At 52.7% G+C, this 23,962-nt stretch overlaps 3 protein-coding genes across 4 annotated transcripts in view; 2 read left to right on the forward strand and 1 right to left on the reverse strand.

The window, feature by feature from the left end:
• The window catches only part of GALNS (galactosamine (N-acetyl)-6-sulfatase), a 35,024-nt gene extending 29,535 nt beyond the window's left edge, over positions 1 to 5,489 (forward strand). For both annotated transcript variants that reach the window (XM_084755661.1, XM_084755662.1), the window contains 2 exons: positions 2,428 to 2,545; positions 4,645 to 5,489. In XM_084755661.1, the coding sequence (XP_084611787.1) occupies positions 2,428 to 2,545; positions 4,645 to 4,731 (205 nt within the window). In that variant the 3' untranslated portion in view covers positions 4,732 to 5,489. The remainder of the gene's footprint in view (positions 1 to 2,427; positions 2,546 to 4,644) is intronic.
• A 1,611-nt stretch (positions 5,490 to 7,100) lies between these two features.
• Positions 7,101 to 9,676, forward strand: APRT (adenine phosphoribosyltransferase). Its single transcript, XM_084755663.1, has 5 exons — positions 7,101 to 7,367; positions 7,527 to 7,633; positions 8,735 to 8,868; positions 9,086 to 9,164; positions 9,278 to 9,676. The coding sequence occupies exons 1-5, from the start codon at positions 7,288 to 7,290 to the stop codon at positions 9,418 to 9,420; spliced, it is 543 nt and encodes a 180-aa protein (XP_084611789.1). The 5' UTR covers positions 7,101 to 7,287; the 3' UTR covers positions 9,421 to 9,676.
• Positions 9,677 to 10,728: 1,052 nt separating this feature from the next.
• CDT1 (chromatin licensing and DNA replication factor 1) lies at positions 10,729 to 16,164 on the reverse strand. The gene is made up of 10 exons (XM_084755660.1): positions 15,760 to 16,164; positions 15,202 to 15,345; positions 14,966 to 15,117; positions 14,296 to 14,493; positions 14,037 to 14,182; positions 13,786 to 13,886; positions 13,202 to 13,390; positions 12,766 to 12,918; positions 12,476 to 12,677; positions 10,729 to 11,299 (listed from the first exon to the last, which is right to left on the reverse strand). The coding sequence occupies exons 1-10, from the start codon at positions 15,973 to 15,975 to the stop codon at positions 11,139 to 11,141; spliced, it is 1,662 nt and encodes a 553-aa protein (XP_084611786.1). The 5' UTR covers positions 15,976 to 16,164; the 3' UTR covers positions 10,729 to 11,138.
• Between the last annotated feature and the right edge of the window lie 7,798 nt (positions 16,165 to 23,962).

A 23,962-nucleotide genomic window follows, 5' to 3' on the forward strand; every position in this document is an offset into this window, starting at 1 on the left:
CAAGGGCATCACTCTTTCAAGACAGGGCATAAGGAAGCCAGAGCTGGATCTCTGGAGAATGTCCCCAGGAAGACACTCTGTGAACGGCTTCACCTTCCCCCTTTCTGCTTCTTTGCACCAAGCCTCTCAGATGGCCAAGTGACAGTCACAGACTGGGAGTCCCACAGACTGGGACACAGTTCTCAGCACTAGCTGGCCGTGGGACAACAGGTGTATTCAGCCACAGAACCTGCAGGGATATTGGAAAGCCCAAGACTTGTCTTGGAGTTAACGACAGGCCATGAACATGGCCACACATAGGAAGAAAGGCCTACAGAGGATAGCATAAGGAGGTGCACATAGGGGCTGGAGTGTGCAGGCATAGGCAAGCCTCTGAAGATCCAGCCAGACCACCGAGGAATTCATCCTGTTGTCCTGTCATGTGTGTCTCAAGATACTCCAACTCAGCTGGGCATGATGGTACATGCCTTTAGTCCAGCACTCAGGAGGCAGAGCCAGTGGGTCACTGTGAGTTCTAGGCCAGCCTGGTCTACAAAGTGAGTCCAGGACAACTAAGCTATACAGAGAAAGCCTGTCTTGAAAAAACAAAAAGAAGAAGAAGAAGAAGAAGAGGAGGAGGAGGAGGAGGAGGAGGAAGAGGAGTCGGAGGAGGAGTCGGAGTCGAAGTCACCCTGGTACCATCAGGGAGCAGGCAACCCCAGCACAGGGATGGAGTGGTCCCAGCCACTGAAGGCCTTCAGGCCTCTTGGAGTTGCAGTGATGGTTGGGGTACTTGCAGGGTAAGGGGCATATGGTTGTCCTCTTACACGTCATTGTGAGACATGAAGACATCTGAGAACTTGGTTCACATGCAGAATTCTTACCACCCAAGGCGTGTCAGAGTCTAAGCATGCACACAGCCCCAGGCTCTCTGCCCTCTTTACACCACTGTGAGCATATCCATGGTATGTGTTGTGTTGAGCCATGTATCACACAATGAGTGGGCCTGTGGTTTGCTTCACACTCAACTAAAGGCTCCCTGGCTACTCAGCAGATGGCTACAGCACAGGTGTGTGGATGGGCCTTGTTTGGATGGTCAGGTGAGGGGGAAGTGTTAGGATGGGACAGGACAGGACACAGACTGGGCATATAGCTCAGTGTAGAGTGCTTGCATAGTGCTTCCATCCCTAGCACCTCCAGAAAAGAAAAATATACGTAATTGGTCTTGTCTGGGAAGGAAATTTAGCATTAAATTTTTATTTATTTGGGGTAGGGTCTTACTATGTAGCCCTGGCCTGGAACTCACTATGTAGACGAGGTTGGCCTCAAACCCACAGGGATCAGCCTGCCTCTGCCTCTTGAGTGCTGGCTTTAAAGGTGTGTGCCACCATGTTCCCATTAGCATTAACCTTTAAGGAACAACCAGCCACCCTCCAGGGCTGGGGCCTTGGCTCCTCCTGTGCCCCAACGCCCCCCCCCACACACACACATGTAGTCCAGAGACAGACTTGTCCCCATGCGATACAGCAGCTCATGGGTTTTTATGTGTAGTTCCCTGAGCACACATGGTGTGGGCAGAGGCTTGATTTGAAATGACAAAGCACTTGGTCCACATCGATGTCCTTGCAGCTTCATGGTAGCACCGCAGTTGGTGACAGCACTGAGGTTGGTTTATGCCAACTGCATAGTCCACCCATTAGCAGGCCTTCCAGCTGGGTGTGGTGGGCACACCTCTAATCCCAGCCCTTAGGAGACAGAGGCAAGCAGGTCTCTGTGAGTTCAAGGCCTGCCTGGTCTAACAGAGTGATTTCCAGCACAGCCAGGGCTACACAGAAAAAAAGAAAGTGTCTCAAAACACAAGAAATAAATAAATAAGCAAACAAAAGCATGTCTTTATAGTGAAAAATGGATCAAAAGGCTGCAAGTACCTGTGCTGCAACTTTAGGGCTGTGGCTATGTTTTCCCTCCATCTGTGTCATGTGTACGTGTTTCAAACTAATACCAACAGCTGTGGTGGTTCCCACAGAGGCCCTCATCCTCAGCACCCCAAATCTCTCGCCCACACCCCTGGGTTCTCCTCACGCACAGATCATGCTGGCAGCAGCAGCGGGCCTCCCTGGCATACAGAGCTCAGCTTCCTGGGTCCTCATTTCCCTCCCCTGGCAGAGTCTGACAACAGGAGAGCAGCTCACAGTGCAGACAGCTGTCCAGGAAGGCTCAAGGGTCACCAGGTGGGAGCACACAGCCCACTCAAGGGTCACCAGGTCACCAAGGGTCACTTCAGACTGCCATCCTTGTTCTACCTCTAGAGACCAGCTCAAGGCCTCAGGCTTCCCAGGCTGGACGATTTTATGTCCTAGGATGTCTGTCAGCCTTCTGAGCTGCCTGCCAGGAGCTGACTGTCCCTGGACATGACAGTCCTTCTGACCAGAGCTTTCTTCTCTCCAGCTTTGCCAGCACTGAATACCAGGATGTCCTCAGCAGGACCACCCAGGTTGTCCAGCAGCATCAGAAGTCCTTGGTCCCTGGACAGCCCCAGCTCAATGTGTGTAACCAGGCTGTCATGGTGAGTGGCTCGCACATGCTGGGGCTTGCCTGTGCTTGGTTACTGCTGCCCATGCTAGACGTTGGTCTCATCCAATTTTGAGGATGCATTGGCAGCTCAGCCTGGCAAGGGGTACTCAGGCAACAAAGTGGAAATCTGGGCAGTATGGGAGGGAAATGTACAATATCCACCAATGCTGAGGTTCGCTGGAGAGTGAGTAGCCTTGTTCAGGACTGGCTTGGGCACAGCCTCCTTGAGCCAAAGAGTTCAGAAGCTTTCTTTTTAAAGATTTATTTATTGATTATTACGTATACAGTGTTCTGCCTGCATGTACACCTGCAGGCCAGAAGAGGGCATCAGATCACATTACAGATGGTTGTGAACCACCATGTGGTTGCTGGGAATTGAACTCAGGACCTTTGGAAGAGCAGGCAGCGCTCTTAACCACTGAGCCATCTCTCCAGCCCCCCAGAAGCTTTCTTATAGGACAGTGGGGGAAGAGTTTCAGGCAGGAGCATGGAGGAGAGGGCACTTAAAGCAACCATACTAGAAGTTCTATGCTCAGCAAGGATGACTCCCTCATAGCCGTGTAGATGGAGCTCCCTCCCCTACTCCTTCCTCCCCTATACACTCTAGCTCCTCCCCTATACACTCTAGCCCCTCCCCTATACACTCTAGCCCCTCCCCTATACACTCTAGCCCCTCCCCAAGGCCACTAGGCTGCCCGTAATTAGGGCAGAATTGCAACTGACTGGGAGGAGTTGCTGGTGGATACTCAGGTGAGAGTCCCATGAATCTTGGGGTAGGGCTGCTGCTGCTGCTTCTCCTCCTCTTTCATTTTTTCTTTTCTTCTTCAGATTTATATATTATGTATACAGTGTCCTGTCTGCATGGACAACTGCAGGCCAGAGGAGGGCACCAGATCTCATTATAGATGGTTGTGAGCCACCATGTGGTTGCTGGGAATTGAACTGAGGACCTTCGGAAGAACAGCCAGTGCTCTTAACCTCTGAGCCATCTCTCCAGCCCCCAGGAAAGCTGGTAGTCACAATCCAAGCTGTGACGGCCTTTTTTAGCAAGCAAGGCCTGCTAATCTCAGGAAAGATGGCAGCACTGTGGCTCATACTGTGTCCACACTGTACTAGTGTTCTTACCTGTGGATCAGGGAGTTCCTTCCCGGGACTGCCAAGGGTCCCAGAGCCCCAGGAGCCCTCATGGTGAGTTATTGCTGTTCCCATCCAGTCTGTAGTACTGACTTAGTCCAGTGAGTGACCTCAGGGGAGAGTGCAACACAGTCCAGGGGCTTTGACTGGGTTCAATTTCTCTGCCAGTTAAACAGTTAAAAGGCAGAAAATACCTAGAGTGCAACAAGTAGCAGCAGAGAAATTGCAAATACCACACAGAATCAGCAGCTGAAGAAAGGCATTTACTAGGGGTGAGGAAACACACAGTGAACAGACATATGAGGAAAGATCCTGTGAAGCTGAAAAATCCAGTCTCTTCTTGAGGGGGTTTTAAAGACTCTGAAAGGTTGTTTCCACTAATGTAGTGTTTGGTCAGTTTGAAGGAAGCTAGGATGATTGCTTGGCCCAGAACTGTGTGTAGCATTGCCCTGGGCAGGCCTTGACGTGCTGAGAGACAAAAGCCTGCAAAGCCTTTGGCTTAACCTGGAGGGCTTTTGTCTTAAGTCAGGAGGATGAGGAAGAACCCAAGCCGGCCATCTTGGAAATTCGACACCTTTATTGCCTGGACAGTCTCCTCTCCCATTCTGTCTAACTGCCAGGGAGTCTTTCTAAGTCCTGGTCTCTCAGTTGGGTGGCAGCCTCTTTTTCCTGGCTTTCCCCACTTGGAAACTGCCCTGAGGCTTCCCTTACTGGGCCTTACTTCACGGGCTACTCCATTGCCCGCTGCAGTTGCAGCTCCACCACTTCCTCATCTGCAGAGCCCAAGCTGCTCCTTGAAGGTCCTGGGGCTCCACATTCCTCGGATTCTGGAAGGCATGGGGATTAGGGTGCCTCTGCCCTGCAGCCAAGTGGGTGGGGGAGGTAGGAGGTCCACGTTTTTGTTAATTGTGCCCAGATGACTAACTGTACTTCATTTTCTTAAATTTCACTTTCTAGAATTGGGCACCCCCAGGCTGTGAAAAGTTAGGAAAGTGTCTGACACCTCCTGAGTCTGTCCCTGAGAAGTGTTTCTGGCCCCATTAGCCAAGACCAGGATCTCCAGCCAGCCCTGCAAGTCTGGAGAGCCTTGGCCTTGGGACTGAGGGATGGAAGAGACCAGCTGCCCTCTGCTCACCCATCACCTGATGGATGGCGTCCCCGTGGTCAGCAGCAAGGCTCCAGACTGCACATACAAGGGCCCTGCCCCGGGAGTCCACCCTCCAGCACGGCAGGCCGTCCGTCTTCCCAGCTGACTGTGACTATTGGAAAACAAGTAGCTCTTACTACCACGGCTGGCCTTGGCCGTGACACAAGGTTCCAGCCCAGGGTCTGAAGGGCTGTCACTTTGCCTCCTCATTGTTCCTACATATATTTCACCCTTGGTGTTGCAGACAAATGTGAAGATTTCGGCTCCACGCCAAGGAGCCACTATCCTCTTGGCCTTCAGTCCTTACCCACCCTCCCTTTTCCCACTGGCTGCAAACAAGAGACAAAAATATCACATTTTCCAACCCAAGGTGAGATCTGTCACTGCCCCATGGAGATAGAAAGATGGTACCCTAAGTTTCTGGCCCTGGCTCAAAAGTGTGGGGCCACTTCTGCTCTACCTGCCGCCTGTCATGTGCAGGCTACTAGACATAATCTCCAAGATCCTGAAGGCTCATGGGAGTTGTCTGTCATAAACAAGTTTTCACATTATGCAATAATTGTCTTGCCAAGGCTGAATTGTAAAGGTTCGAAAATGGTAATGAAAGGTTGGAGAAACCAAGAATAAAGGACCAGGAGGTGTGTTTGCTCTGATACCCTCAGTTTTATTTATTTATTGAGACAAGGTTTCTCCATATAGACCAGGCTATCCTGGAACTCTCACTCTGTAGAACCAGCTGGCCTTGAGCTCAAGATATCCATCTGCTTCTGCCTGGTTTTTAAAATAGAGATTATGGCTGGGTGTGGTGGCAGACACCTTTAATCCCAGGCAGAGGCAGGCTGGATATGAGTTTGAGGCCAGCCTGGTCTACAGAGTGAGCCTAGAACTGCCACAAAATAACACAGAGAAACCCTGTCTCGAAAAACTAAAACATAAAATAGATATGTGGGGAGACACTGGGCATTAGATGTACCTGTTGCATGAGCTTTCCCTGGAGAGACACAAACATCTATGTGCCCTAGGTAGGTAGGCTACCCGAGACAGACACAAGTAACCATTGCATCCAGTGAACCCATTGCTTACAGGACCTCAAAGCAGCTGCATCACCCAAACTGAAAAGTCTCAACCCAGCATGGATGACAACTTCCCTTTAGATGCATACACGGAGCCTCCCTTCCCCTAACTCCCCACCCTTTACATATACTCTAGCACCCCCAGAGCCCACTTCAGATGGAAGAACTACCGCAGCGGGGAGGGAATGGCTGGAGTCCACTGGACCCTCCCCCACCCTCTCCTTTGATGGAGCATAGTAATTTTTTTTTACATTTATTTGTTTTTATTTAATGTTCGTTGGTGTTTTGCCTGCATGTATGTCTGTGTGAAGGTGTCAGATCTTGGAGTTACAGATGGTTGTGAGCTGCCATGAGGTTGCTGGGAATTGAACTCACGTCCTTTGGAAGAGCAGTCAGTGCTCTTAAACGCTGAGCCATCTCTCCAGCCCGAGCATAGTTTTTCTGTTGTTGGTGGTGGTGGGTTTTTTTTGTTTTTTGTTTTTGTTTGTTTTTTTGAGTAACTACAACCGCACTGCAGCTGATGATGGCCATTATACCCAGAGACCAGTCTTCCACATCACTACCTGTGGACCCAGGTATTGTGCTGGGCAGATAGATCCTCTGTCTGTCCCTGGCAACGTGGATCTCCTGGTCCCCTCCCCAGAAGGAGGAAGGCACATCCTGTTGCAGAGGCAAGGGGGGTCTGAGGCCGCAAGGTAGGCATTCTCTACCTCGGCGTGCTACCCTGATTGCCCCCTCGTCTCTAGGCCATACACAATGCTCTTGCACCTCTGGAGCTGAGACTATCCGCCAGCTCCCTTCCCGGCTAATTCCGGGAAAACAGGAGCTGAATCTCAGTCTCCGAGCTCTACACAGTACAGAGAGCAAAGGACCTAAAGCGAAACCACGCCCGGGGACTGAGGCAAGACCCGCACTGGCCCTTCCTGGTCCAGAAGGCTAGACATGGGGGGGGTGGGAAGGGGCTAGGGGGCGGGGAAACATGGGGGGGGGGGGAGGGAACGGGACCGGAAAGGCGTGGAGGTGCCAGACCAAAAAAGAGTAACAAGGTACGCACAGCACGCATCCTTTTTCCACCCATATGTCCTTGAAGTAGGGATGCAACTCAAGAAATAACCCAGGTTTTCAATTTGATGTCACTTAGGATTAGAGCAAATACGCTACTTCCTGACTTAGGCCACCGTCCCACCTACTCTCGCAGAGGCCACGCCTCTCACCCCCGGTCCCGCCCCTGCTGCCCCTCATGGTAGACCCCCACCCCTCCAGGACGACCCGCCACAGAAGCCCCGCCCACCGAGGACGACCCGCCCCCGTTCCCGGGACCCGAATGACCCTAGCCTGTTGACACTCCACCTCCGCCTTTCCTCTCACGCGCACGCGGCCATGGCGGAGTCCGAGTTGCAGCTGGTGGCGCGGCGCATCCGCAGCTTCCCAGACTTCCCCATGCCGGGAGTGTTGTTCAGGTGAGGTCGCGAGCTGGCGAGGCGTTGGCGCTGCGCTCTCCGAGCTCCCAGCCCCCCGGCGCAGGCGCGTGGGCTCTCTCGGGGGGATCTTACCGGAGGGTGGGGGTGGGGGCCTCCGCCTCGCCGTACCCGGGTCACCATCCTGTCCTTGTCCCCCAGGGATATCTCGCCCCTCCTGAAAGACCCGGACTCCTTCCGAGCTTCCATCCGCCTCCTGGCCAGTCATCTGAAGTCCACGCACGGCGGCAAGATCGACTACATAGCAGGCGAGTGGCCATGCTAGGCCGTGCTCGGCCGTGCTCGGTCCCCACAGCCCAGGCCGCCATCCCTTGTTCCTTTCTTCATGTCGCTCAGTCTGTCCCACACCCATCCCTCCTTCCTTCAACCTCTGATCGTCCGCTAGCACCCTGTTCCTCCCTGCCTTGGTCCCTTATTCACGCTGGATGACTACCGAGCCTCTCACCCCTGCTAAGTAACCTCTGACCTCTTCTCTCCGTGCCTGTACCTACTAGAGATGACCTCTCTTCTGCCTTCTCATGCCCAGGGCCGGCCCTTCCTCTCTTAGGGCACTAGGTTGGCTAGCGCCCTCACTGCCAGGCTGGGAGGTGCACGCGTGCTTTGAGGATAACTTATGTGAGGCCCTGGAACTTCCAGGTGATGGACATCCTTGCTAGTGGTAGCCTCTGGGATGAGCTAGATGATGAAAAATGCGGTAGCCTTGGGACAGACTAGGGCGTGCCTCAGGACCGGTAGCCTCAGGGGTTGTTTGTCTCTCAGGACTACACTAAGGCAGGCGCAAGCCCCAGGCTCCAGGCTCGAGCTTCTGAAACCCCCTAGGGTAGCTGACTGTCCACCAGGAGACTCCAGAGGGAGGGTGAGAGTACCTCAGAGAACAGGGTGGCCCTGGCAAATGCTCAGGGCCACAGCACTTTCTTTTTCTTTTCTTTTCTTTCTTTTTTTTTTTTTTTTTTTGGTTTTTCCAGACAGGGTTTCTCTATGTAGCCTTGGCTATCCTGGACTCCCTTTGTAGACCAGGTTGGCCTCGAACTCGCAGTGATCCACCTGCCTCTGCCTCCCGAGTGCTGAGATTAAAGGCGTGTGCCACTGCCGCCACCACCACCAGGCCTGGCCACCACAGTACTCTTGTGGCTTGGAACTCCCTGGCCATGCTCTAGAAATTAGGGCAGCCACGCCCTCCCCACTAACTCAGGCCTGGGAGTCATGCACCCTATAGATACAGTGCTCCTGGGTAGATGCTGCATTTGAGAGGTGCCAAGAGCCGCCCTTCCTATTACTGCCCTCTCCATCCTTGGCCTGTAGGAAACCCCAGGCTCCATCCAACAGCCCTCTCCCCTTTGCCCTAACAGGCCTAGATTCCAGGGGCTTCCTGTTCGGCCCCTCCCTAGCTCAGGAGCTGGGCCTGGGCTGCGTGCTCATCCGGAAGCGCGGGAAGCTGCCGGGCCCCACCTTGTCAGCCTCCTACGCTCTGGAGTATGGAAAGGTAAGGTGTGCGTAGAGGAAGGGCAGGGTCAAACCACTGCTACCCATGTCTAGGAGTAAATGTAGGGGGGGTTCAGGTTAAGACACCCCGGGGGCGGGTTTACATCACCAGGAGACATGGGAGGCGAGGGCTAGAAGCAGGCCTGGGGCGGGAGAGGTGGTCTGGTGGCTTGTTAGCTGGGAGGAGATTACTCTCACACTACACTTCCTGTCTGCAGGCTGAGCTGGAGATCCAGAAAGATGCTTTGGAACCCGGGCAGAGGGTGGTCGTCGTTGATGACCTCCTGGCCACTGGAGGTAAGAGCCCAACCCCCACTCACCAAGACTCACCTTTCAAAGGGCCAGGCCCTCCCCCGGCTGCTGACTCAGCAAAGGGCCCTAACACATCTTTCCTTGACCCTTCACCCCAGGAACCATGCGGGCAGCCTGTGAGCTGCTGGCCCAGCTCAGGGCTGACGTGGTGGAGTGTGTGAGCCTGGTGGAGCTGACCTCGCTGAAGGGCAGGGAGAAGATAGAGCCCATCCCGTTCTTCTCTCTCCTGCAGTACGAGTGACTGGGGAGCTGGGACGGTTACTGCACCCCTGTCCCCAGCACCAGGAGCTGGCCCTGGGCACCTAAGTGACCTTTGTCATCTACCAGCTGCCCTTCTATGGCTTTGTTCACTCATTTTGTTGGGCCGCTGGTTGCCGTGCCTGGGCACCACCTGGGGCCTTGCATCTTATACATGTACCAAGCCCTGGGGGGGGGGGGGCCTGAGGTGCGCTATAGAGGTCAGGACAGAGCAGATTAATAAACAGCTTTGATACTCACAGGTGTTGCCTGTCTGTTGGGGGGTGGGGTGTCACATTCCATAGCCTCCAGAGTGACATGGGGACAAGGGGTTCAGTGTTACTTTGCAGACCTCCCCCTAATCAGTTGGAAACCCTGTGTAGAAGCCACAACCCTAGGAAACAGGCACTACTTTTCTATTAGTCTCCTTTTGATCCTGAGACAGCTAAGTACATCTAAGTTTAGCCTAGACAGATCCATTACTTCACTTTTCTAGGCCATTCCTCTAGGACTAAAGCAAAGACAGGGTCACTACCTTTACAAAGCTGTACCTTGGCTGGGCGTGATGACGCACATCTTTAATTTCAGGAGGCTGAGGCCGGCAGATCACTGAGTTTGAGGCCAGCCTGGTCTACAAAGTAAGTCGAGGACAGCCAAGACTATTCAGAGAAACCCTGTTCAAAAAAAAAAACAAAAAGAAAAAAGGAAAAAAAAAAAAGAAAAAAGAAAAGAAAATCCTGGACTTTGGCTGGGCGTGGAGGTATACACCTTTAATTCCAGCACTGGGGGAGACAGGCAGGTGGCTCGCTGCTAAGTTCTAGGCCAGCCTGGTCTACAAATCCAGGACAGCCAGTGCTACACAGAGAAACCCTATCTTGAAAAAACTTACTTTGCGGCTGGGCGTGGTGAGGTGCACCTGTAATCCCAGCACTTGGGAGGCCAGTTTGGTCTACATTGTTCCAGGACAGCCAGGGCTTTACAGGAAACCCTGTTGAGAGGGGCGGGGTTTAAACATTAATAGCAAGTTGCGAGGATGACAGAGCCAGCCTTGCTCATGTACCTGGCAAGTGCTCTGCCACTGGGCCACACTCCCAACAAGACTGTTCTCACCCAAATTCTTACTATTCTCAAAAATAATACAACAGTAGAGTTCCATTAAAGGAATCCTATGGTGACAGGTTCAGTTTAACCTTGGCAGTATTTTATTTAAATCTTACATGACTTTATTAAAAAGCCAAGACTAATAGTCACATCCAGGGCCATATAGGTATAGAAGGTTGGAAACAAACAAAAACCAAACTTCACACAAATCTTGATTTCAAAGCCTTTATCAAGTTATAGCTATTATATACTGAAGGGCCCAACTTCACTCGGCCACTCAAATCTGGCCAGAAAAGTTCTGTGTGGGTCTTAAGGCTCTGAGCAAGACGGCAACTCCCAGGAGCAAGGCCAGGCTGGCCCAGGGCTGCTTCCATCTGGACGGTTCCTGGAACTAGCCTTGAGTAGCTTGTGCGATAGACACGCTGCTTTCCCAGTCGCCTACTACAAGTGCTGGGTCAGGGGTACCCCAAAGCCTCAGAAACCAGTTTAACTCCATGAGATCCACTGGGCACAGTAGCTGCCCGCACTGGCAGTAGGCCCTTGGTCCTGTGACATGAAGAGGGACACTTAAAGTGCACTGTACTGATAAAAGGGACAGACCATCAAGGCGAGGAATTCAAGTCACAGCCCCTCAGCGTGGGCCTGGTGGGCCAGCCTCGCAGTGAGGCCAGCCAGATCAGCGGCTTTATCCAGTTTGATGTAGGTGTCGGTGCGAATGCGGTGCAAGCTGAGCCAGTCTGGCAGCAACTCGGCCAGGAGCAACAGGTGCTTCTCCATCTCCCCTGCAGAAGTGGATTGTGGATTTAAGCACAGTGTCTGGACAGTTTGCTCAGCTCTCTCACAGCCAGGTGCCCGACAGCCCATCAACAGGCCTTTCTCGGGGCCTTTTGTTTGTTTTTCAAGACAAGGTTTCTCTATGTAGCCTTAGCTGTCCCGGACTCACTTTGGAGACAAAGCTTGACCTCGAACTCAAAGAGATTCGCCTGCCTCTGCCTCCCAAGTGCTAGGATTAAAGGTGTGCGCCACCACTGCCCAACTTCTCGGGGCCATTTTAAAGAAATTATTACTGGGCTGGAGAGATGGCTCAGAAGTTAAGAGCACTGGCTGCTCTTCCAGAGGTCCTGATGTGATGCCCTCTTCTGGCCTGCATACGTACATGCAAGCAGAGCACTGTGTATATAATAGTAAATAAATAAATCTTTTTTAAAAAGTTATTATTTTGTTTGTTTTTCAAGACAGGGTTTGCCAGGCGTGGTGGTGCATGCCTTTAATCCCAGCACTCGGGAGGCAGAGGATGGCCGATTGCTGTGAGTTCAAGGCCAGCTTGGTCTACAAAGCGAGTCCAGGACAGCCAAGGCTACACAGAGAAACCCTGTCTCAAAAAACAAAACAAAACAAAACCAAAACAGCGCAAGACAGGGTATCTCAGGGGCTGGAGAGATGGCTCAGAGGTTAAGAGCACTGTCTGCTCTTCCAGAGGTCCTGAGTTCAGTTCCCAGCAACCACATATACCCTTCAATGCCCTCCTCTGGTGTGCATTCAATGCCCTCCTCTGGTGTGCAGGTATACATGTGGATAAAACATCCATTCATATAAAAAAATTTTTGTTAAAAAATTTTAATAATAATAAATAATAATAATAATAATAATAATAATAATAATAATAAAAAGACAGGGTATCTCTATGTAGCCACCTGCCTCTGTCCCCCAGGGTGCTGGGATTACATTACAGGCGTGTGCCACCGAGCACTGGATCCAAGCAGAAGCATGGGGGTCCCTGGGCTCTGCTCTCAAGCCCCAGGAGAATGACCAGCAAGGGGGCAGGACACATATACTGTGTCTGGTGAGCAGGCCTGAACGCAGACGAGGCCCTAAGTGGCAGAGCTGGGCCCTGCTCCTTGCCAAGGATGATGGACATGACCATACCCACCCTCACCCCTATCTCGCTTTGCACGAACCTGGGCTCAGGGCAGCTGGGCAGCTGTCCACCATCCTTGCACAGACCACCTCCATAGTGAGTGCTGGCTTACGCTCAGACACAAAGACACCGCGCAGCACACGGGCCAGCTCTGGCAAGCGCTCTAACCGCTGCAGCCGCAGCTCCTGCTCTGGGCACCGTGTCATCTGGGCCAGCTGCTTCTGGGCCTCCTTGGCCCTTATCTGCATGGGGGAGGGTCAGCAGCAAATGGTCACCAAGGATCCCCCTCTTGTCACCAAACCCCCCACCTACACATCACCTAGGACTTACCCGGTCCAGCAGGGCTTGCGGCACACCCTTCAGGGCACTGGAAGGGGCTGCAGGTGGGGTGGCTGGTGGAGTGGCTGGGGCCTCTGGACCAGAGGACCCGGGGCTACCAGGCTCAGCTGAGCGCAGAACCAGGTTACTCAAGGCCTTCTCCATCTGCAGAGTAGATGGTCAGAGGTCAGAGGTCACAAAAGGTCATGAACTGCCCCAGCCTTGAAAAGGGAAGCCCTTTGGCATGCATGGGCAGGCCCTACCCAGGAAGTATTGGAGCTCCACCATGTTGTATACACACAGCGAACTGCACACATGTGCGCGCGTCAGGGCACACAGCACACCTTGCCTCTCTGTGCCCTCAGCCGAGGAAGCATCAGGTAACCAAGAGGCACTTTAGCTGTTACCTCTACCCTCTGAGGAGACAGGAAGGAAATCAGAGGCTCACCTTGGGTGACATCAAGCTGCGGGCGCGGGCCAAGACCTCCTGGGCGGTGGTGAGCTTCTGCACAACAGGAGGCTGCGGCAGCTCAGCTGGTTCGATATCAGGCACTTCATCCACACTGAAGCGTGGGTGCCAGCGTGTCAGCCGGTCCTCGGGCACGGCCAGAGGGGGGTTCAACGAAGCCAGGAAAGCCTGAAGGAAGAGGGAATGTTGGGATACTCACCTCATCCCCAGCTGGACAGCCCTGTGTTAACAATTTAGCCTCGCTGTGCCGAGGTACGCAGCTAGGTAAAAAGAAAGGCATGTCCCTAGCACAGGGGCACGGTTGACTAAATGACATGGAAGCCATCCAGGGTGTCAAGGGTCATCCTGAGCTCCCCAGCTTTTGAGTCTCAGGCAGCTCCGACCTATAGTGTAGGTATCAGCAATGGAAATACATTTAAAGATAACCGTGGCGAGAGGCTGGGGAAAATCTCGGTATTTGAGGTAAGGCCAGCCTCTGAAGGGAGCAGGCCAATGGAGGCCACTGTGCACTAACAGCAAGGACTGAACCCGCCCAACGGCCTCCATAAACCCCTGGCACTCACCTTGTGATGCTCCTTGACTCTCTCCACCAGGTTCTGCCGGAAGATCTGCCGGCGCTGCAGGAGGCACGTGGCTGTGAGCTGTGGGACACCACCACCAGCCTCTGTAAGGGGGAAACCTCAGTGAGCCCAGGCCATCCAACTGGCTAGCCCATGGCTGAGATCCAAAAAAAACCAGGCCAGGGACTGACACCTCATGCTCACCCACAAGCCAGACACGAGCAACAACATCCGGGACCTCGGCAAAGACTCACCCTGGTCCAGCAAGGGCTCTATGGTGAGTTGGTAATCAGATCTCTTGATGCTGTCCTTGAAGGTGGGGACATTGCATTCCTGGCGGAAGCAATACGACGTGGGATACACCGTCTTGATCTGGCCCACGTTGCGCTCTTCAAAGCGCCTACAGAAGAAAGGAAAGGCTGAGTTGGAAGGGCCAGGCGGACTGGCATCAGCCACCCAGGGCCACTAAGCCGGCCTCCTCCCCCCCCCCCCCACCCCCGCCACGCCGCTCACTTGCGCATCATGTCCTGAACTCCTTGCTTGACTTTAGCGAAGGTCACGGTCTCAGAGCGATTGTGGAGCATGCCCACAATGGTGTCCATGCTGCGGAACATCTCGGCCAGCACTTGATACTTGTACGGTAGGACAAGGCCCGGAGGACCAGGCTGGGCCAGGGCATGGAAGCGCTGGTAAGCAGGGACTTTCTCGACACTGTCAACGGGTGGGGGCGGCAGCCTCATATTAGACCATCAAACGACACAGTGTGACCCCAGCCACCCGGGCAGCACACAGCTCTTCACAAGCAGAACCTCAAAACTACCCGTCTGCAAAGTCCTTGCAGATCCGCCGCTGCCTATGAGGACGGCATCAAAAAAGGGAAAACGAAGCCTGCTCCTCACGCCAGCTCTGCTTTACCTGCCTGCCCAGCATCCTCAGCTGGAGAGGCGGACAGACACACAGACAGACACAGCATCCATAGCTTCCTATGGTACTTTGAATGAGGCAGGGGGCAGGAGTGACCATGCCCTTGCCAGGTGGGGGACCAGGCAATCTAATCTGGTTCCAAGCCCCACGGCCACACCAACTGTCTCCTCCGAAGACACAGCACCCAGGCCACCCACCCACTCAGGGCACCTCCCAAAGGCCCGGCCTCCCCTGGACCTTGTGGCCCACTAGGACTCACCATGGTTGCTCTGTGGGCTCCTTGGCATCTGGGGTACAAGGCTCCACCGCATTCTTCTGGACTTTGGCTCTCAGGGCCCGAGCCTGGGCTCCCAACTTACGTGCCCGCCTCAGGCAGGACTGGAGCTCAGAGATGGAGTCCTCGGAGGGGCCCTGGGGACACAGGTGCCCGTCAGTTCTGCCAAGCTATCCACATGCCCGCCGCAGCCCCACCCTCACTCAGTCCAGCCTCCTTACCTTGTCCTGCTGTTGAGCTGTGGCACAAAGGCCTGGACCTTCTGAGACAGTGGTGCGCTTTGTTCTCTTGACGGGGGATGGGAGTACTGGGGAGCCGGGGTCAGCTGGAGAGCTGGGATCAACTGGGGAACTGGGGCTGGGGTCCTGGCAATTAAGAAGCCACAGATCAATAAACTGGGGTGGGGTGGGGAGGGGGAGCATCGGTCTGGAGCCAGGCTCTAGGGGGCGCTGTCCCTGTCAATTGAAATGTTTGATGAAGCAGTTAGGGCCTGTTGCTCCTTGTAGCAGCCCCCAGAAGCGACTCTCCAATGCCTTCCCAGCCCAGTGCTTTGGGAACACCCACCCCGACCCCCCTGCCTGCTGCAGCCTCCCAGCAAGTCCAGGTGCCCTCTGCAAACGTCTGCGGGCGCTGACGCCCCTGGGGAGAGGGAGGAGTGCCCAGCCTGCTCTCGACCCTACTCCTCTATCTTGGCGTCCAGTCCCCTGCCTCAGCGCCCGATAACCAGGATTTCCTCTCCTAACCAGGGGTCCTTTGGGGGAGTCCCGCGCGCGCCTCACCAATCCAGGCAGCCGCAACCTCCGGCGCGCGGGCGGCGAGGGCTGTTCGCTCCTGGGTTCGGCGTGGGGACGGGCTCGCTTGCGGCTGCTGCTCCGGGTGAACTCGGAGGTCAAGTGCCCACCGGGGCTCGGGGTGAGACAGGTTGTCTTGGCCCGCGGAACAGTAAGGCCCGGGCGACGGCAAGCATAGAAATCGGTAACACGACTTTGCGCCATGGCGCCAAAAAGCTAGTTCCCGCGGATTTCGCCCGGGTTTCGCGGCTTCAGCCTCGCCCCGCCCAGGCCGTACCATTACGCGCAGCTCTCGTAGGGGGAAAACGTGCACACTCCAGAGCATGCGTGCTAGGATGCACCAAGACGCGCATGCGTTACGCCTGGCGACCTCCCTGCCACACCTTTGGGTTGAAAGAGTGCGCCTGGGAGCGGGCGGGGAAGTGGGAGGGCGGGCAGCGGGGGGGGGGGGGGGGGGCGGGGAGGGAATGGGTTCGACTCCGGAGCACTGGCGCGCTGACGTGCAGCAGAGCCCAAGCACCGTCCGCGTCATTTCCGCGCGCAGCTAGGCTGTGGCGCGAAAGGGTCTCAAAGCCACTTAGCGCGCAGCGTGGAAAGGGGAGGCTCCTGCCCCGGCTAAGAGGCGTTCGGGTGAAGGGAAGTGCTTCAGCTCCGGTTGCTCACGCTTGCAAAATAATAGCCTGGTCTTTCAGGCCAGCAAAGTAGCTAGGTCTGAGTCAAGCAACTACTGAGTGTCCCGTCCCAGGGTCGAACTGAGTCTCATCACAGGATGGCTCATGCAGCCAAACAGGCTCCAAAAGCGTCTCATTTCTCCGGCCACATCCGGGCTAAGGAGTGAAGAGGTTGGAGTTGCTCCGTGGCAGGAAGTGGCCTAGAGAAATGGGAAATCCAGGACCGCTTTCCTCATTACCTGGCAATCACAGCCACCCAATGCTCCCAACGCTCTTGGAGGGAGCTGCACCAAATGAGACTCCTCAGGAAATAGGGGCTTGTACAGCCCAGAGCATCAGTCTAGACTGCATCTGCAGCTAGGGAGTGAAGAACCAGGATTTTTTTTTATTTAAAGATTTATTTATTTATTATGTGTACAGTGTTGTACCTGCATGCCAAAGCCAGAAGAGGACACCAGATCTCATTGTAGTTGGTTGTGAACCACCTTGCGGTTGCTGGGAATTGAACTCAGGACGTTTGGTAGAGCAGCCAATGCTCTTAACCTCTGAGCCATCTCTCCAGCCAAGAACCAGGATTTTTTAGTGAGTTTGGAGACATGATGCTCGCATGAGCGTGGTACGTCCTGGAACCTCATAACCAGCCAGCATCCCTTCTAGAGGCTTAGGTGCAGCCATAGTAACCATCCTGCATTTGCTTTCAGGTTTTGGGTTTTGGTTTTTTGAGACACGGTTTCTCTGTGTAGCTTTGGCTGTCCGAGACTCGCTTTGTAGACCAGGTTGGCCTCGAACTCACAGCGATCCGCCTGCCTTTGCCTCCTGAGTGCTGGGATTAAAGGCGTGTGCCACCACCACCTATTCTGCGTTTGTAAGGCCGCCCCTGGAAAGTAGGACTCTGGGATGACACAGCATCAGAGCCCCTCAAGAAATCTTAGTTTGCCTAAATGACAGGACAAAGCCAGCTGCCACCTGGTCGCAGCTGATTAGATAAGTGCTGCATGGCTGAGCCAGTCAGATGTTCTCATAGGCTCAGAGAAGGCTCTGGAGTAGAAACCACCACCCTTTGCGCTGGGACCCTCTGGTCGTAAGACAGCAAACAGTGTAGTTCCAGAGGCAGCCAGTGAGACATGGCAGCTCAGTGTTTTGAAGTAGACTTCTTTTCTCTGTTTTGTTTTTTCAGTGATGAGGAATGACCTTAGACATACAAGACAGTAAGAACTCTACCAGCTGAACTGTGTCCCCCATGGTGGGTAATCTTCATGTCAGCTTGCTGGACTTCTGGTGTGGGTGTCACCATTCCATGAGCTGGGATCCCTGACTGAAATTAAAGAGAAAGGGCTAGGTGTGGTAGCCTGGCTCACACTTGTAAACACCAACACTCTGCCCCTTCCCTTTCACCCCCCCCCCCACACACACTTTGGACGCTGAGGCAGAAGACTGAGGAGTTCAATGCCAGTCTGGGGATACATGAAACCCTGTCAAATAACTTTTAAAAAGTTAAACTAGGCCAGGTGGTGGCGCAGATCTTTAATCCCAGCACTTGGGAGGCAGAGGCAACCAGATCTCTGAGTTTGAGGCCAGCCTGGTCCTGAGTGAGTTCCAGGACAGTCAAAGCTACACAAAGAAACCCTGTCTCTGAAGGGGAAAAAAAAATTAAAAAGAACTCTTTGCTTCCTGACTTAAGGCATATGACCAACTGCTTCACATGCCTGCTGCCACACCCTGCTCATCATGATGGACCTTCAAACTACAGACAAAAAACAAACAACAAAAACAAAAACAACCTTAAGTTACTTTTTTCAGGTGTTTTGTCAAGGCCTCTTCCAATCGATGCAGTTTAATTAAGGTATGGTCACAAAAATAAATCAAAGCTGGGCATGATGCTGCGCATACCTTGGATCCCAGGAGGCAGAGGCAAGAGGATCTTTGTGAGTTCGAGACTAGCCTGGCTTAAAGAGTTCTTTGCCATCCAGAGCTACATAGAGAGACCCTGTCTTTTTTGTTGTTGGGTTTTGTTTTTTAGATAGGGGTTCTCTGTGTTGCCCTGGCTGTCGTGAAATTCTCTTTGTAGAGATCCACCTGCCCCTGCCTCTGCCTCTGCCTCTGCCTCTGCCTTCTGCCACCATGTCTGGCTGAGACCCTGCCTTTAAATAATCATCATCATCCACATGAGGCTTGATTAAAGCAACTTGACGAAGGAAGGGATTTTAGCACACAGTTCGGTGGTTCAGGCAATCATGACAGGAAAAGCATGGCAGCAGGAACAAGAGGCATTTTCTTTTCTTTTTTTTTGGTTCTTGGAGACAGGTATTTCTGTGTAGCCTTGGCTGTCCCAAACTCACTCTTGTAGACCAGGCTGGCCTCGGACTCACAGGGATCCATCTGCTCTGCCTCCCAAGTGATGGGATTAAAGACGTGTGCCACCACATCCCGCTTTCTTTTCTTTTTATTAAAGATTTATTTTTGCCGGGCGTGGTGGCGCACGCCTTTAATCCCAGCACTCGGGAGGCAGAGGCAGGCAGATTGCTGTGAGTTTGAGGCCAGCCTGGTCTACAAAGTGAGTCCAGGATGCCCAAGGCTCCACAGAGAAACCCTGTCTCGAAAAACAAAAAACAAACAAACAAACAAAAGATATATTTATTTATTATGTACAGTGCTCTGCCTGCATGTGTGCCTGCCCACCAGAAGAGGGTATCAGATCTCATCATAGATGGTTGTGAGCCACCATGTGGTTGCTGGGAATTGAACTCAGGACCTCTGGAAGAGCAGCCAGTGCTCTTAACCTCTGAGCCATCTCTCCAGCCCAGCTTCCTTTTCTTTTTCTTTCGGGGTGGGGGTGGAGGTGGCAGTTGGGAGTTGGGTTTCCCTATGTAGCCCTGGCTGTCCTGGGTTCCCTTTGTAGACCAGGCTGGCCTCAAACTCACAGAGATCCGCCTACCTCTGCCTTCTGAGATTAAAGGTGTACGCCACCATGCCCAGCTACCAGAAGCATTATCTAATCACCTACGGATGGCTAGAGTTGCCATAGGTCCTCAATATGGATGAGAGCCAAAGTCTGGCCTTACCTAACTTCCCTTCAACCCATCCTGGCTCCCCGAGACCTGCTCTTCGTCAGGCTACAACCTCAATATCGGGACAGAATGGATGGTTTGTAGGCTCCGTTCGCCTGCTGCATCCTGGCACCATTGTAGGAAGCAATGACAAGAAGCCGTGACTGCGGCACCTCACCGCCTTCAGATGTTTGGATGAAGAAGAATGGTTTGATGAGCATATGTAGCCCTGGGTCCTGTGCGTGGAACGGCGTCTCTGTCTCGTTCAGCGTGCTTCTCTGGGTCAGGTGAGCCAGGGAGCGGGACCTTCACCCCCCACTGCCAGCTCTCCATCTGCTGCTCCCCCCCACACACTCCCAGACAGGGAACAGTAACTGGTGCCGACGCATAGGCTCGTGGAGTCCTGCTGAGGATCTGTTAGTCACCTGCAGCCACTGAGGAGCTTTTTGTGGTCTTGGCTTTTAACTCAGGGTTTGTGGCCAAGTACAGAGGGGCCACTTTCACCTTCAATGCAGGCATTTGGGTCTCAGCCAGGACTGACCGGCACTTGGCTCCCCGTCTGCCAGACAACCTTGGGATCCATAATGGACACGCTAGAGCAGGATGGATGAAGATGCCACTGCCTGCCACGTGTCGAGTGACTCCAAGCGGCTTCTGCTCCCTCCAAGACTCAGTTTCCTTGTCAGCTCCTGGATGTTTTGTCTTGTGGAACCTGCTTCACAGCAAAGCTGCTGCAAGACTCGTAGGAGGAAAAACTGAGTCTCTTATCTCAGTGATGACAAAGGCCCCTTTCTCACTCACAAATGGTACCAGGTGGGGAAAGGCTAACTTCACCTTTATCCCTCCTTCTTTTCTGTTGCTGTGATACCCTGACAGAAGCAAAGAAGTGAACCTGGTGGTGGTGGAGGCAGAGGCAGAGGCAGAGGCAGGCAGATCTCTGTGAGTTCAAGGCCAGCCTGGTCTACAAAGTGAGTCCAGGACAGCCAAGGCTACACAAAGAAACTCTGTCTCAGGAAGAGAGGAAGAGAGAGAGAGAGAGAGAGAGAGAGAGAGAGAGAGAGAGAGAGAGAGAGAGAAATAGGGTGGTTATTGGGCTCACAACTTCCGATTGCAGTCAATCATAACAAGGAAGTTGGGATTAAAGGCAGCAGGGAGCTTGAGAGGGAGCTGGTCATAGCACATTCAGAGTCAAGCGCAGAGAGCAATGAATTCACGTGTGCTGGTGCTCAGCTTGCTTTCTCATTTACACAGTCTAGAATCCCCTGCCAAGGGGATGGTGCTACCCATAGTGAGTGGGCCTTCCAATCAACTTTAATTAATGTAATCAGGATTATTATTATTTTTTGGGGGGTGGTTTTTCAAGATAGAGTTTCTCTGTGTAGCCTTGGCTGTCCTGGACTTGCTTTGTAGACCAGTCTGGCCTTGAACTCACAGTGATCCACCTGCCTCTGCCTCTGCCTCCCAAGTGCTGGGATTAAAGGCATGCACCACCATGCCAGGCTAGGGTTATTCTTTTTTTTTTTTTTTTTTAATTATTATTTACACAGTATTCTGCCTTCATGCCAGAAGAGGGCACCAGATCTCATTGTAGATGGTTGAGAGCCACCATGCGGTTATTGGGAATTGAACTCAGGATCTTTGGAAGAACAGAGTGTTCTTAACCTCTAAGCCATCTCTCCAGCCCAGGATTATTCCTTATGCCTAGTGACCTGCCTCTCAGGTGGCTCTGCATTGTCTGGTTGACAAGTAGCCATCGCTTGGCTTGCAGTCCTTGTGTGGGCATCTAGCTTTGTGCTGTTCAGTGGAAGTGCGGTGTGAGCTGGGTGCTCCCAAGTGTTCTAGTAGTACCTTACAAAAAGTAAGAATCAGAACCGGGCGTGGTGGCGCATGCCTTTAATCCCAGCACTTGGGAGGCAGAGGCAGGTGGATCGCTGTGAGTTCGAGGCCAGCCTGGTCTACAAAGTGAGTCTAGGACAGCCAAGGCTACACAGAGAAACCCTGTCTCAAAAAACCAAAAAAAAAAAAAGTAAGAATCGTGGCAGTAGTTTATTTTGGTTTTTTGTATGGCTCTTTTGCCTGCAGGTACGTCTGTCACATGCATGCATTGTCAGTGGAAGCCAGAATCCGATCCCCTGGGACAGTGATTACCGATGATCTGAGCTGCCATTTGGTTGCTAGGAATCAAGCCCTAGTCCCCTGAAAGAGCAGCCATAAACCCTGAGCCGTCTCTTCAGCACCAGGTTACAATAATCACAATCATTAAGTTATATCAGTTATTCCTCCAAATGGCTCTCAAAGTAAAATTACTTATTTATATATTATTTTGTTCGTTTGGGACACAATCTTTCCTCATAGCCCTGGCTGCCCTGGAACTCACTATATAGACAAGGCTGGCCTTGAACTCACAGAGATCCACTTGCCTGTGCCTCCTGATGCTTGCATTAAAGGTATGTAGCACCACACCCAGCTTATTTATTTATTTATTTTTAAGGTTTATTTATCATGTACACAGTGCTCTGCCTGCATGTACACCTGCACACCAGAAGAGGGCACCATATTTCATTATAGATGGTTGTGAGCCACCATGTGGTTGCTGGGAACTGATCTCGGGACATTTGGAAGAGCAGACATTGCTCTTATCCTCTGAGCCATCCTTCCAGACCCCTTATTTATTATTTTTGAGAGAAGGTCTCACTATGTAGCATTTCCTAGAACTCACAATGTATTCCAGGCTGGCCTCAAACTCACAACCGATCTGCCCAACTTCTGCCTTCCAAGTGCTGGGATTAAAGGCATTCACCACCATACATGGATAATGTGAAATGTTTTTATAATGTAATTTTTTTTTTTTTTTTTTTGGTTTTTCGAGACAGGGTTTCTCTGTGGAGCCTTGGCTATCCTGGACTCACTTTGTAGACCAGGCTGGCCTCGAACTCATAGCAATCCGCCTGCCTCTGCCTCCCAAGTGCTGGGATTAAAGGCGTGCGCCACCACACCCGGCTATAATGTAATTTTTAAAATGAGATATTTGACACTTTTCTTTATTACCAACCACCAAAATCATCACCCTGATTATCATTGCCATGACTACCGTTATCTTCCTGGTCCTCCTCAGCACCACCTCCGTGGTGTTTATAGCTCCATCTCTACTGAGCTCATAGCCTTTTATTTATCAAAAGCTGAACCTCTCAGCCAGCACTCAGGTCCTCACCTCTACTGCCTATTTCAGATGGAGCGGTAAAGCTTGGTGGAAGTAACCTAGCCTAAACTGTCAACAGGAAATGACTTGTAGGTGTCAGCCTAGGCAGCAACCCACCCTGGCCACAGGTGGAGCTGTCAAAAGTTCCATGGGCACAGAATCCAGTAGCTGCACAGTCAGCTAAAAGTAGCAAACCATGGCACAGGTCCCCGAGTGCACAGCCTGGTCAGTTTGGTGGAAGGTCACACAGTGCACTTGGCACAGCAATTGGGTGTCAGGGCTCTGGGTGCAGGTGCCCTGCTTGAGGACCACTGGTCAGGTGGGCTGAGCTACCCACGGTCTCTTGACTCTTTGTTTTGTTTTTGTTTTTGTTTTTTCGAGACAGGGTTTCTCTATGTTATCTTGACTGTCTTGGATTTGCTTTGTAGACCAGGCTGGCCTTGAACTCACAATGATCTGCCTGCCTCTGCCTCTGGAGTGCTGGGATTAAAGGCATGTGCCACCATGCCTGGCTACCTACTGTCTCTTATCTGCTGCCTGCTACCCTCTAAAGGCCGCATACTTAGCCCCTCCTTCTCCAAAAAGGGTCTTTGAATTATTTATAAGAACTCAAGAGAAAATGCCTACAACTGTCTGAATAGCTCAATAGAGCCCTGGCTGCATCTTCCAATATTTCCCCAAACTGCAGAGCTTATTCTAGGAGGAAGCCAGGCCCTGAGCATGGTGAGACGAGCCGTTCATGCCCAACAGGCATTTCTGGGCAGCGATTGTTTTGCTGCTCCTCTGCCTCATTGACCCTGGAGGAAGAGCAGAAGCTTCCAGAGGCTCAGAGGGCCTCACAGAGCACCTCCATGGAGTACCACTTCCAGTGGCTGAGCAAGCGCTGTGCTGCTCCTTTCAAGCATAGTGGCCAACTCCTATGTACCTGCAGCCTCCTTGGGGGCTGGCTGTTTAAGGTTGTTATTATGGTTATGATTCCCTGGCTCTGGACATGCCTGTTTCTGGCAGGGAGTCTGCATGGGTCCAGGAGCTGGAGAGCAGCTGATGGAGTTATCTGGACAAGCCCATAGACTTGTGTCCCAGGAGGATGGCACTTAAGGTAAAGGCACTCAGGAGGCTGAGGAAGGAGGATTGCCTTAAGGTTTGGGCTACAGTGTGAGACTATTGTCTAAAAAGAAAGAAAGAAAGAAAGAAAGGCTGAACGTGGTGGCACATGCCTTTAAACCCAGCACTCAGGAGGCAGAGCCAAGTGGATCTCTGAGTTTGAGGTCAGC

Source organism: Acomys minous (genome assembly GCF_964271855.1).
Source record: "Acomys minous genome assembly, chromosome: 14".
In the NCBI taxonomy this organism is placed as follows: domain Eukaryota; kingdom Metazoa; phylum Chordata; class Mammalia; order Rodentia; family Muridae; genus Acomys; species Acomys minous.